At 32.7% G+C, this 15,213-nt stretch overlaps 1 protein-coding gene across 1 annotated transcript in view; it reads right to left on the bottom strand.

Annotated features, from left to right (window-relative positions):
- AGPS (alkylglycerone phosphate synthase) overlaps positions 1 to 15,213 on the bottom strand; it is a 137,776-nt gene that overhangs the window by 72,019 nt on the left and 50,544 nt on the right. The window contains exons 6-9 of the mRNA XM_079923555.1: positions 14,077 to 14,148; positions 12,498 to 12,577; positions 11,225 to 11,305; positions 2,017 to 2,142 (exon numbers count right to left, since the gene is read on the bottom strand). Of these exons, the coding sequence (XP_079779681.1) occupies positions 2,017 to 2,142; positions 11,225 to 11,305; positions 12,498 to 12,577; positions 14,077 to 14,148 (359 nt within the window). The remainder of the gene's footprint in view (positions 1 to 2,016; positions 2,143 to 11,224; positions 11,306 to 12,497; positions 12,578 to 14,076; positions 14,149 to 15,213) is intronic.

The following is a 15,213-nucleotide window of genomic DNA, read 5'->3' as shown; positions in this document are numbered from 1 at the left end:
AGTGAAAAGAACGAAGTATTAATTTTGATCACATCAAAATTGGGATGAAGAGAGAGATGTGGTGACTGAGTTAAAAAGAAGAAGAAAGATATCTGTGAGATATGTCTCACACATGTGAGAAATTAAGTACATTGTAGGGAGAGGGTCAATCAAAAAAATTCCTCAGATCCGACTCAGAAATGGTTAGGTAAAAACCCAACATATTTTCAGAATAATTTTTTGACAGATAAATAAAAATAGTCTATTGTTGAAGGAAATGAGCAGAGGACATAAATAAAGAATTCGCAAAATAAAAAGATAAAAATTGCTAATGAGGACATTTTAAAAGATTATATTCACTAACAAATAAATATAAAATTTTAGGAAAAAAATATAAATAAAAGGTCCAGTAAAATAAAGATTCTCATAGTGCTAGTAAGAATGTCAACTGGCACAAAATTTTTATAGAGCAATTTGGCTGTAAGGGTCCAAGGACCTAAAAACATGCTTGACCCAACAATCCAAGCTAGGAACTTACCCAAAGAAAATGATCAAAGAAGTATGCTAAAAAATTACTACAGAAGATATTTTTCCCTTTATCTATTTCTATAATTTTGAAATAAAAATAATTTAAATATTCTTTAACAGGGAATTACTAAATCACAAATTATCAATAAAAGAGAATTATATGCATTTTTTAAAAATAATGGTGCAAACCTATGCTCATTGACATGTTAATAGATTGATAACAGTTTAAAGAGCAGATTAAACACAGTATGATGCTTTTTTATATTAAAGACTAGATATAAACATGCAAATAAGTACATTAAAATGTATACTTATAATCTGTGGCCCTTAAATAACCCCCAAAAGGATTAAAATAAATTACATGCTTTAGCAGTACTAAATGTGGTAATCTATCAAATATGCTTAACTCTGATAAAGCTTTTAATAATCCAATAGTAAAAGGATCAAATTCTCTTTTCTGAAACTGAATTTATGTTATCTTAATTGCAGAAAGAAAAATGTGATTTCTAAAATATCTTCAATTAAAAAAAAGATAATGCAAACATTTAAAAAGTGTTCATAATATAGACACTTAAAGTCTTAAATTGTTGGGTGTTAACTATAAAAAAACAATATATTTCATCAACAATTTGATATTTCTATCAATGAAGACATTGATGAAAATGTTGAAACGCTAGATTTGAAAAACAAACCTAAATAGCTCTAGGAATAATGTTAGGAATACCACTTTAATAGTCTTATAAATTATTCTTTTAAATTGTTATCAAAATATTGATGATAAAGGGAACTAACATGTATGAAGTACCTATTACATACCAGTGATTCCGCTAAGAGTTTTCATTTTATGTCCTTTATTCCTTATAATAATTCTATGCAACAAATAACATTATTCTATTTTATATAGTAGGAAATTGAAGTTTAGAAAGGTAAACCAATTTGCACAAAGTCACACAATTAATCACTGGAAAAGTTACATATGGAACAAATGATACCTAATTCCTAGCCAGGATGCCTAACTAATTCTCAAGAGCAATGACACCAGATCAGCTAAAACAAAATGATGTGCACATAAAACATTACATTAACTAGAACATTTTTAATTGGGCTCTTTAATTCTATACAGAAAATTTTTTTCAGAAAAATAAATATAAAATCTCATAAGGCAAAACAGTAGTAATGACAAGATCACCTAAGTAAATAGACTAAAATAGTGGTAGAGTTGAAGACCAAGGCTCCAAGGCTTGCAAACTAATATTTAGATACATTTATAAGTCAGATACTGAGACATCTACAAAACTTAAATATCAGTTACTCAAAAAGAAGCACTCTTAAATAATGACCACAGTTGTACCTTTTAACTGTTTGTATTACACATAGTCAACGTTACTATAATCAAAAAGGGTATACTTTTGTGGGGAACTCTCCAACTCAATTTTTAAAGGCTTAACAACTTTATAATAATCTCCATAGACTAATTAATTATTATATAATAAATAGAAAAAAATTTACCAAGTCCTCAATATTGCCATAGATATTCTTCTTCATGCCTGATGCCCGAGTAGATACCCATCCTCCCACAGTGCTGAATTCCAGGGAATCTGGTTCATGACCTGTACAATAACCACTTTCTTTAAGCTGAAAAACAAAAATGTAACATTTTACCAGTGAAAATGGCCCCGTTTAACACAGCACTCAACACATTAACTCGTTCCACATTAAAATTTCCATGTCATTGCCATTTGGACTCATTAAAACCTATATAGAAAAAGAAATACTTTTATCATACTAGTCTAAAAATATTTTTAAGCTTTTGCCTAGTGGAAAAATATGGGCCAAAAGACAGCTGCATTTTCCACAGGTTCACCAGCCAATCTTACTCCTTACATTCTTTTATTTTAAAGCCAACTACCCTCCCTCCTTTTTTTTTCCACAAAGAGACAATTTACTTATGGAGATCAGATTATGCTTAAATAATTGCCAACTTCATCTAAACACTTTCAATAAATAAAGCACTTAAATCTCTTATGCTCCCTACCCTAATATAATCTGCAGCAGGCCTGCAGAAAATCTGAGCAAATTGCCTGTACTTAATTCTCTCAAGGACTCATGTGCTTTAATGTACAGCCATCTGGCTAGGTTTCCTGCATGTAATACCATCATATGTATTTGTGACGCAGATCATGCATTCCTGTACATTAAATAGTCACTTGTTTCTCATTTTTCTACATTAGCGTGGCTTTGCCATCTGCACAGCACCTGAGGTTGGATGGATGCCCTTTACGGCAACACCACCAAAGCCATTCCACTAAAAACATTTTAAAGACTCAGCCATCCCATGTCAAATGGTACAGACACTACCACCTGCATACCCACTGTCTACTGCACTCAAGCCTATCAATCTGTGTTGACCATTTTGATAGTCATCCAATTAAGCAACTGTTTCTGTTTTTCAGGTAAGCCACGCAGAGATGTAGAATATGTCAGCTATGTTTATATCTGTGTATTTAAGTATGGTATGAAAGCTGTAATCCAGAACCTGAGAACCTATAGGTTGAATACAATTTGTTAGCTTTTGCACACAAGCAATGCAAATTATTTATGTCTAATTTTGTTGCTAGGAAAACAAGATTTTAAGACATCAATTATTACATAATAGAATTTTTTCACTAAACATTCAATACATTTATTTAATTTTAAGAGGTTAATAACCACTCACAAATAAGTAACTTAAATACAGAACTGAAAGCTAAAACGAAGATTATCAGACCATGATATTTCTTCCTTAATTCCCAAACAATCTATATTCATATTATGTACTCTCAAAAGACTACTACCTTTTGATTTTTCTGAAAGTAATACACACACACACACACACACACACACACACACAGAACTCTTAAAACTCAACAATAAGAAAAAACCCAATTAAAAATTGGACCAAAGACCTTAACAGATACCTCACTGAAAATAGCAAATAATCATATGAAAAGATGTTCCACATCATATGTCATCAGGGAAACACAAATTAAAATAACAATGAGATATTACTACACATCTATATGAATGGCCCAAATCCAGAACACTGACAACACCAAATGCTACAGAGGATGTGGAGCAACAGACACTCGCAGTGCTGGTGGGAATGCAAAATGGTAATTTGAAAGACTATCTGGCAATTTCTTACAAAACTAAACATACTCTTACCATACAATTCAGTAATCATACTCCTTGTATTTACTCAAAGGAGCTGAAAACTTACGTTGACATAAAAACCTGCACATGAATGTTTAAAGCAGCTTTATTCATAACTGCCAAAACTCGGAAGCAACCAAGATTTCCTTCAGTTGTTGAATGGATAAATAAACTGTGGTACATCCAGACAATGGAATATTATCCAGTGCTGAAAAGAAATAAGCTATCAAGCCATGAAAAGACATGGAGGAAACTTAAACGCATATTACTAAATGAAAGAAGCCAATCTGAAAAGGCCACATATTCTATGATCCCAACTATATGACATTCTGGAAAAGACAAAACTATGGAAACAATAAAAAGATCAGTGGTTGCCAGGGGTCGGGGGGCTGAGAAAATGAACAGGGAGAGCATAAAGAATGTAGAGCAGTGAAAATACTCTGATAATATAATGAAGGCTACTCAGTGATTATTTATACATCTGTCCAAACCCACAGAATATACACCACCACAATTGAACCCTAAAATAAACTATGGACTTTTTGTAATTATGATGTGCCAATGTAGGTTCACCCTTGGTAAAAGAAATCTCAATGTCATTATATCACTTTATGTGGAATCTAAAAAAGTTGAACTCATAGAAGCATAGATTTGTGGTTATCAGGGGATGAGGGGGTGGGGGAAATGGGGAGATAGTGGTCAAGGGGTACAAACTTCCAGTGATGTTGATAATGGGGGAGGCTATGCATGCGTGGGGGCAGGGGCATGTGGGAAATCTCTGTATCTCCCTCTCAATTTTGTTTTAAACCTAACATTGCTCTAAAAAATAAAGTGCTAAAAAATTATGAAACAAAGATATTTTCAGACAAACAAAAGCAAAAAAAATTCATCAGCAGCAGACTCACGCTAAAGATATTTAAAACAAGTCCTTCAAGCAGAAGGAAAATATCATCAGATTGAATTAAAAGGCACCACAAAGGGTAACTAGATGGGTAAATATAAAAGATGTTTTCTTACTGTTTAAATATCTTTAAAAGATAACTTACTATTTCAACAAAAATTATAACAATATATTATAGGTTTTATAATATATGCAAAAGTAGAATGTATGACAACAGCACAAAGGAGAGACAAGGGGAAAGGGAAGTATAATATTTTATGGTTCTTATGCTAAACTCTAAGTGTTATATACATTATCACCTTAAAGCAGACTATTTTAAGTTAAAGATATACACTATAAAACCTGAAACCCTTAAAAGAACAAAACAAAAACTTATAGCTAATGAAGAAAGAAAAAAGATAAAATGGTATCATTAAAAAAAAAATTCAATCCAAAAAAAGGCAGTAAAAGTGGAAAAGGAGAAAACACAGATAGGAAAGATAGAAAACAAATTGCAAGATGACAGACTTAAACTGAACCATATCAATAAATCACATTGAAGGTAAAAGGTCTAACCATCCCAATTAAAAGGTAGAGACTTTCATGTTAGATAAAAAGGAAAGACCCAATTGTATGCTGTCTATAAGAAAAACACTTTAAATATAAAAATATAAATTAGTAAAAAATTTAAAAATGGAAAAGGGAAAAAGATATACCATGCTAACAACAGTCAAAATAAAACTGGAATGGCTGTTTTAACATCCGATGAAGTAGATTTCAGAGCAAAAAATACTATCAGGAAGAAGGAAAGTCATTTCACAGTAACAAAATTGTTCATTAGTCAAGAAGCAATAACAATCCTCAGTATTTATTCCCCCCAAAACAGAGCTTTAAATATATGAAGTGAAAACTGATAGAACTGCAAGAAAAAATAGATCTATAATAGTTGGAGACTGTAATTCCCTTCTGTCAATAACTGATAGAACAAGTAGACAGAAATTTTTTTTAAATACAGAAGACGTGAACAACACTATAAATCAATTTGACCTAACAGACATGTATAGACCACTCGAACCAACAGCAGCAGAGGACAAATTCTTTTCAACTGTACATGGAACATTTACAAGACAGACCATACTGTAGGCCATAAAACAAATATCAATTAATTTGATAGGATTTAAGTCATATAAAGAATGTTTTCTGAACACAATGGAATTAACATAGAAATCAGTAACAGAACGATGTTTAGAAAAATCCCCCAATAAGTGGAAATGAAACAACAACTTGTAAGTACCTATAGGTCAAAGAAAGAATCAAAAGGGAAGTAGAAAATATTTTGAAATTAATGAAATTGAGCAGACATATCAAAATTTGTAGGATACCATAAAAGCAGTAGTTGCAGGAAATTTATAGTACTGAAAACCTATATTAAAAAAGAAGAAAGGCCTCAAATAAATCCCTCATCTTCCACCTTAAGACACAAAAAAAGCATTTGACAAAATCCAAAATCCACTCCTAATAAAAACACTCTACAAACTAAGGTAGAAGGAACTTCCTCAACTTGATTAAGGGCACCTACAAAAAAACTCCCTATACATTAAGTATTAACATCATACCTAATGGTGAAGAACTGAATGCATCTCTCTTAAATCACGAACAAGATAAGGGTGTCTATTTTCACTTCTTTTCAACAGTGCATTAGAGGTTCTAGTCAGTGCAATCAGGTAAGAAAAAGAAATAAAGGCATACTGATTGGAAAGGAAGAAGTAAAATTGTCTTTATTCACAAAGGACATGATCATAAATGTAGTAAATCTAATGGGAGCTAAAACTTTTAAAACTAATTAGTGAATTTAGTAAGATTGCTAGATTTAAGAGCTATACACAAAAATCCATTTTATTTCCATATACTAATGAAGAATACTCAGAAACTGAAAACTTTTTAAAATACCATTTATAAAAATATATAATACTTAAGGACAAATCTACTAAAAATATGAAATATTTGTACACTAAAAACCATGACACAGCTGAGAGAAATTAATAGACCTTAAAAAAACTAAAGTTATACCATGTTCATGGGTCAGAAGATTCAATATTAAGATGTCAGTTCTCCCCAAATTGATGTATAGAGTTGATGCAATCCCAATCAAAACACCAACAGGCTACTTTTTTTTAATAGAAATTGACAAGGTGATTATAAATATCATATAGAAATACAAAGAACCCAGAATCACCAAAACAACTTTGAAAAAGATTTATGATAAAGCCACAAGAACCCAAATAGTGTGGTACTGGCATAAAGATATACAATAGATCAACGGAACAAAATAGAGTCCAGACTAGATGCACATTATTATATATTACATATTATATAAAAATGACAACAGACAAGTTTTATGATGGTGCAAAGTCAACTCCGTGAAGAAAGGATAGTCTTTTCAACAAATGGTGCTGGAACAACTGATTATCCATATGCAAAAAAAATGAACTTCAACCTATCCCTCACGCCATACATGAACATTAACTCAAAATCTTCAAAACTCATCAGACTTGAAAAGAAACTAAAAACTATGAAACTTAAATGGGAGAAAATCTTTGTAACCTCAGGTGAAGCAAAAGTTTCTAGATATGACAGTAGAAGCATGATATATAAAGTAAAAAATTAAGTACTTCATCAAAATTAAAAACCATCTACTCTTCAAAAGACTCTGTTAAGAGAATGAAAAGACAAGCCACAGACTGGGAGAAAATATTTGCGAAGTATATATCTGGAAAAGAACTTATGTCCAGAATATGTTAAAAAAAATTCTCAAAACCCAATAAAAAGAAAACAATCCAATTTAAAAATTGGGCAAACACTTGAAGAGACACTTCACCAAAGAAAATATATGGATGGCAAATAGTGCTTGAAAAGATCTCCAACATCATTAGTTATTAGAGAAATGCAAATTAAAACCACAGTAAGATACCATAACAAATCTACTAGAACAACTAAACTTTAAAAGACTAACAATAACAAATATTGGCGAGGATGTAGATAAACTCATACAGTGCTAGCACGAATATCAAATGATGCAATCACTCTGGGAAAGCGTTTGGTGGTTTTTCAAAAAGGTAAATATATATCTACCAAATGATTTAGCCATTTCATTTCTAGATACTTACCCAAGAGAAAGGAAGGTATATGTCCAAACAAAGACTTACACATGAATGTTCAAAGCAGCTTTATTTGTAATAGCCCAAAACTGGAAATAATCCAAGCATTCAACAAGTGATTGGATAAACAAACAGTGGTATATCTATACAACTGAATACTACTGAGCAACAAAAAGGAATAAAATAATGATACATGCAACAATATGCATGAATCTCAAAATAATTATGCCTAGTGAAAGAAGGCAACCCTCGCCCCACCCTTGTAAAAAAAGAGCTATGTGATTTCATTTTAATAAAACTGTAGGACATTCAAACAAATCTACAGTGACAGAAAACATATCAGTGATTGCCAGGGACATGGAAAAGATGGGATGGAGAGAATTATAAAGAGGCCAGGAGGAAACTTTTGGGATTGGTGCATGTGTTCTATATCTTGATTGTGGAGATGGTTTCATGGTTGTATTCATATACCAAACCTTAGCAAGTTCTGCATTTTAAATGACTGCAGTTTACAGTATTGTATGACAATTATATCTCAATAAAACTATTATAAACAAAAGCAGGGACTTCCCTGGTGGTCCAGTGGTTAAGAATCCGCCTTCCAATGCAGGGAACACGGATTTGATCCCTGGTGGGGGAACTAAGATCCCACATGCTGCGGGTCAACTAAACCCCTGCACTGCAACTACTGAGCCCATGCGCTGCAACTACTGAGCCCATGTACCACAACTAGAGAGCCTGCACACCACAATTACTGAGCCCATGCACTCTGAAGCCCATGTGCCACAACTAGAGAGCTTGCATGCCGCAACTACTGAGTCCACGTGCTCTAGAGCCGGAGCGTCACAACTGCAGAGAAGCCCATGCACTGCAACAAACAGCCCGCATGCCGCAACTAAGACCCAGTGCAATCACATAAATAAATATTTTTAAAAATAAAAAGACCCTTTAGAAATACTAAAAAGAAAAAAAAAGACTCAGGATTTTGGCTCAAGCTGCCCAAAGAACTGAATTTCCACCAACTGGGAATGAGAAGGCTGCAGAATAAGCAAATTGTGGAGGGAAAATTGAAATTCAATTTTTTTAAATGTTAAGTTTGAAATGTGTATTAGATATACAAGTGGAGACGTCAACTAGGCAAGTGAATATGCAAGTTTAGAGTTCAAGAAAGAAGTCTGAGGTGATACAAATTTAGGAGTCTTTGGCATATAGAAGAAATATTTAAAGTCAGCTGTGTCTGAATGAAGCAGATAGTACTCAATAAAAATTAGTGGAATTAATAAAAGTTCTAAGTACTTTACATTATTAACTTATTTCATCCTAACAAAAACTTTATGAAGTAGGTATTATCTCCATTTTATAGATAAAGAAACTGAGGCACTGAGAAATGCATCCCTAGTGGGGAGAAAACGTAAGTCACATATCCCCAGACTATTAACTAATGAAATTAAGTAGCCAAAGATTTAATAAACCTAGAAACAAATTCCCAAAATCCAAAGTTAACATTTAATGACCTCCCTTTCATACATATTAAAAAATGTAATCTACAAGTTAAAAAGATGAAAATTTGTGCTACCCAACTAATATATTTGTGTCATTTTAAAACTTCTAGAATGAAAAAGCAGGAAGTTTTAAGTTGGTTACCTCAGCTGAAGAAGAAACTGAAGAATACAGAAGCATAATGAGGAAGAACTTGAACTGGGATCAACACACCTATAGAAACTATATTAGAGTCTACTAGAGGCAAAAAGAAATGTTCTATGTTGGCATTTAGGGAAATAAACTAGTAGGTAAAATATCAGAAGTTCCTAGTCTAGGAAAATGTCATTTAAATTTCAAGGAAATATGTTTCTTGAATTTTAATTCTAACCTTTAAAAAAAAAAAAAACTTGGAAAGGTTAAAATACTACATCAAATGCTATAATAAAGGATATAAAATTATAGACATGAAAGGCCATTCTTTGTTATAAAAAAAAAATCACTGTTGATAATGCCTCTCAGCATAACAGAAGACTAATACAGGCCTTTTTACAGGTTTTTTTTCATTAAATACTATTATTCAACCCACAAAGTTCATTAATAATTAACAAACCTAATTACCTTGAATTATATAAAACCTTGACTTACTGAAGATCTTTAATGTCTCAATGAATATGTTCAATTTTATTCTAGTTCTCTGTATCTTAGAGCATTAAATAAAAAATAAAAGTTTAATAATGTTTTTCAAAACCTTTCATCCAGAATTGGTCACCAGCATACCAACTTCATTCAACTCTTTACCATGAAATATGGAAAAAGATAATAAAAAAAAGATCAACAAGCATGTCACATTTCTCTCTGTGTTGTTAAAAGGTGGGATGAAGAAGGGGAAAAAAAGGTAGGAAAGAGGGGTCTCTGTAACCCAAATTGAACAAAATAGTTCATCACCAGCGAACTGGACTTTCTAACTTTTGTTTACAAAAGCTGAGTTACAGTCATCTTGACCATATTTGAAAGGGCTGAAGAAACCAATACATTTTAATAATTACCGCTTAAAATCCATGAAGAGAACCTCAAGTTTCCTAAAATTCGTTAGGATCCCAAAAAAGTGCTATAAGGACTCCAGGAGTTCCACTTATTCATGAGATGAGCAGTTTTCAATAGAATTATGCTTTGAAAATTTCAATGAATAGCAAATACCAACATCTACCCAAATTGATCAAATTTATCATTAATTTCTGAGAATTCTGTGTCCAACTTGTTCTGTTTCGCTCCATGCTTACGACCTTGTTTCAAGTCACTATCAGCTCTTGTCCAAATTATTGCAGCAGCCACTTAATCCACCTTTACGTGCCCATCCATCCTCCACAGAGTAGCTCACGAAAACTAAGTACAAAGGTAAAGTTCAAACATTTGGGGCTTTATGATCTGACCTCTTCATGTTTTCCTGGCTTCACCCTTTACCACTACTATACGTACACTCACCCAAAATACAAACACCAAGAATATGTGTTCTCCCATATACACAGACTAGATCTCAGCCATATTCAACTATCTGCAGATCCTCCAAAGCAACAGCTGCCTGTACATCTTCCACACATGCTGCTTCCCTTGACTGGATTGTTCTCCCCAACCCCATTTCCTTTTCACTCTCACTCATCCTAATTTAATCCTCATTTTAAATGCCGAGTCCTCTGTGATACCATCTTTGTTCAACTCCTTCTCTTCGAACCCCATTTGATGAGCCTAAACACCCCACATTTAGCCAGGCTTCACCTAGAAATTCTCACTGAGTCATATGTCTATTTACCTAACTTTCTGTCATAATATAACGTAAGCTTTCATAGGGTAGGGGATGGGTGTCTTACTCACTACTGTGTTCATAGCATCTAGCTCAATATCTGACCCACATCAGAAACCGAACAAGCTTGTTCAGTGAATATATTGTGAAAGGTACTTTATTCATAGAGGGGATACACAGCAGTTTTGAAAATTTTAAATAACATACCTGTCTTTCCAACTCTTGTCCTGTTATGCCAGCCTCTACATGAGCTGTCAGATTGCTCTCATCAACCCAGAGGATTCGATTCTGTTGCAAAAGAAGAAAGAAGTCTCATCTCCAGGAACAGACACTTTCTCAGGAAATATAACCTCCTAACTGAAAGCAGCAAGTGACAAGATAGAAATTAAGCAAGTAGGGTTACCCACACTAGAAAGCTCCACTTGTTCTTGACTATACAACATGACAGACATAGTAACACAGGCAGTATATTGCACAGGAGTTGGTTTAAAACACAGACATTCAGAAAGTGAGGAAGAGGGTTTCAGATAAAATGAGACTAAAAGAAACCACCAAAAGCTAATGCAGGCCTTGTCTGAATCCCCATTTGAACAATGAAATGAATTATAGAATAAAGACAATTTTGAGACAACTGGAAAATGAATGTGGACTGGATATTAAATGATATAAGGAATTACTTTTAATTTTGCCAGAAGTGATAATAATATAGTGAGAAAATGTGCTTTTTAAAAGAAATACACAGAAATATTTGGTGTAAAGTAGCATACTATCAGGATTTGCTTTAAAAATAGTAGAGGAAAAAAGATAAAGCCAATGTATGTAAATAATTATTTTATCTAGAGACTAGAAATACTATTCTCTCTACTTTGATGCTTGAAAAACTTCAATAAAATAATAATAAATATTAAATTTTTAATTATAATAAAAGATTATATAAACAGGAATATTGTTGACTATACAAAGATTAAGTTCATACCCAAACAAAAACTTTAACATAGCACAATGGCCAACTCTTGGACCATAATGAACCAAAATTTCACAAAATAATCCTAAAGTTTATTAGCACCTTCATTAATTTTAAGTTAATTTAAAAATTAATTAGCTCTTCTATTCTTCCAAAAGCAAAAGTGCAATAGCATTAGTAAAAATTTGGGGAACAACTAAGTTTTGATGATTCAAATTAACATTAACAAATATTATTTGTTTTTTAACAATACATCAGGTCATCTATTGTATCACTATTCCAATCCATGCTTCTCAAATTGTCAATTTCACATGTCAATTTGGTAGAATCCATCAAGATATATGACTTAGAGTAAGAGTGAACTTAGCTTTTGGAGGTCTGAAGACAAAGGTAAAATATAATGATGAAAAAATTTTAAACAAAATGGACAATATACCTTTTTAAAAATAACTAAGACTGAGCCATAAAGACAACTTTTAAACACTATCTTCAAATACATCTTAAATTATCATATACCATTTGTGAAGTGTCCAAAGAAATTATTGTTCTTGTCTCATCTGCAGGACACATGAGGCCATATGAAACACTTGTTCCTCCTGCCAAAATAGGAAACAACAACTATGCTTAAATATTTTACTTTTAGCTACATTTCTAGGGTAAATCCCTAAGACAAAGTATACAGATAGGTCCTCTAGGAAATAAAACCTATTTCTACTTTGCAAAATGTAATTTGCAAATGCTAACACACTATAAGCAAACTCACCTTAATTTTATGGTGCATGCCAAAATGAAGAAATATTATGGAGCTGAAAGTAATGGGATATGGCTCCATCCCCCGGGCACACTCAAGTGAAGCCCCTAGCATTTTGTGGAACTCCAAAAACATGATTAGAAAAGTTCTAAGCTAATGATTACTGTGGAGAGATAGCGTAAAAGAAAAAATACGCATCCTATACAACTAGAGACACCATTATCTCCTTTCTGCCATATTTATGAGATTCACTTATCATTTAAAATATTATCTTACACTCCCATGCAAAAAGGCTTTAATAAATTAGAATATAAAGTTAAAACTGCCCAGATTATATGATATTCAAAAACAAATTTATATGTTCTTTGGTGAAAAAGTGATTTTTAATATAGAATAATTAATATATAGAAGAATTTAAACAATGTACTCCTACTTAACATTTGTTGTCAAAGGAAAAATGCTTTCTTGATAACAATACGGAACAATATGGTGTTCTCAGTTCTTAACCAGATCTGTACCATCATATAGCAGAATAAAGTTTGAATTGGTACTTTCATATCTTTTGGACAGAATATAAGTGGAAGTCACCTTGATGCAAGTACAGGGGGTATTGATCTACACGGTGAAACAATGTTAAGAATATGTCTGTGATTAGTAACCACTATTTCTTGTCAAAGTCATTTGAAATCAGAAAAATACTTCATTAAAAGTGGCAGTGTAATGCCTTTTTTGCATGAATTCAACGATAAGTATCAGCTGAAGAAGGTATCTGGAACTTCTGATTTGCAGAGGTCCCATTTCCATTCCATCAATGCCAATTCAGTCAGTGAAGGCAATTTCCTTTGGCTTGTGTAAGCTGTTAAAATCATGTGGTTGGTGAATGATCAAGAGAGATTAAATTTATCTTAAAATGTAAAATAATGTTAGTTTTCAGTATTAAAAGATATTACTGATTTGGTTATCACTATCCTAGTTGCATATCCCTTCTTCTCAAAGATTTATGTTGGGTATAGTTAGCCTTTGAAAAATAATATTCTCTCTATTAAGATAAAGGTTAGAAAGTAATTACTAAAGCAGGAACATTTTCTTATTTAGGCAGTAAGTCACAGCTTCAGTTAGGATCCACATGGGAAAGAAGCCATGAACTAAGGGTAAATCATGTCTCAAACAGTTTAGGTAGATCTACTCAGAACAGAAATAGACCAGCATAACCAATAAACACCATAAACCAATTTTTCAAGATAACCATTTCATAATTATAAGAATGTTTTCAGTGAGATGGCACAAATATTTAAAATAGAACAAATTTACATCACATTAAAATTCAAAACACACAATACCTACCACCAATTGGTATGATACAAAGGTTATATTTGCACGCTAGATTCACAATCTTAACTACATCATCATGACACGCTGTTGAAAAAAGGGAAAATAAATTAATCACAAGGACATGAACAAAATCTGGGTAACCCTGCAAAACAAGGGTCTAAAGAGTTCTTTAGTGTCTAAACTTTTCCTTCATTTATTCACTCATTAACACATTAAATCACTATATTTTTTAAAAAACTGTTTTTTATCTTTTTTAACTTTTCATTTTTAAATAATTTTACACTTACAAAAAAGTTGCAAAAATGGTACAAAGATTTCCTTCACCCAGTAGCTGCAAATACTAACATCTTATATAACTATAAAAACTATAAAAACCAAGCAATTGACACTGATACAATACTATTAACTAATCAAGAGACCTTATTCAAAATTTGCCAGCTGTTCCACTAATGTCCTCTTTTCTGGACCAGGATCACACACTGCATTTTAGTTGTCACATCTCCTTAGTCTTCTTTACTCTGAAATAGTTCCTCAGTCTACTTTGACCTTGACACTTTTGAAGAGCACTGGTCAGTTATTTCATATAATGTCCCTCAATTTGGGTTTGCTTATTTCCTTAGGATTAAATTCAGTTTATACATTTTGGCAGGAATTCCACAGAAGTGATGCTGTGCCTTTCTCAGTGCATTGTATCTGGAGGCGCATGATGTAGATAAGTCTCATTGCTGGTAATGTTAACTCTCATCATTTAGAAATACAGTACAGTAGTCCCTCAGTATCCACAGGGGATAGGTTCCAGGACCCCTACAGACACCAAAATCTGGGAAGCTCAGGTCCCTTAAAGAAAATGACATACATACACAGTGAAGTAAGTCAGAAAGAGAAAAACAAATACCGTATGCTAACACATATATATGGAATCTAAGGAAAAAAAAATGGTCATGAAGAACCTAGGGGCAAGATGGGAATAAAGACACAGACCTACTAGAGAATGGACTTGAGGATATGAGGAGGGGGAAGGGTAAGCTGTGACAAAGTGAGAGAGTGGCATGGACATATATACACTACCAAATGTAAAACAGATAGCTAGTGGGAAGCAGCTGCATAGCACAGGGAGATCAGCTCGGTGCTTTTGTGCTTTGTGTCCAC

Source organism: Stenella coeruleoalba (genome assembly GCF_951394435.1).
Source record: "Stenella coeruleoalba genome assembly, chromosome: 6".
NCBI classification, from domain to species: Eukaryota; Metazoa; Chordata; class Mammalia; order Artiodactyla; family Delphinidae; genus Stenella; species Stenella coeruleoalba.
This window is presented reverse-complemented; position numbering and strand designations above follow the sequence as displayed.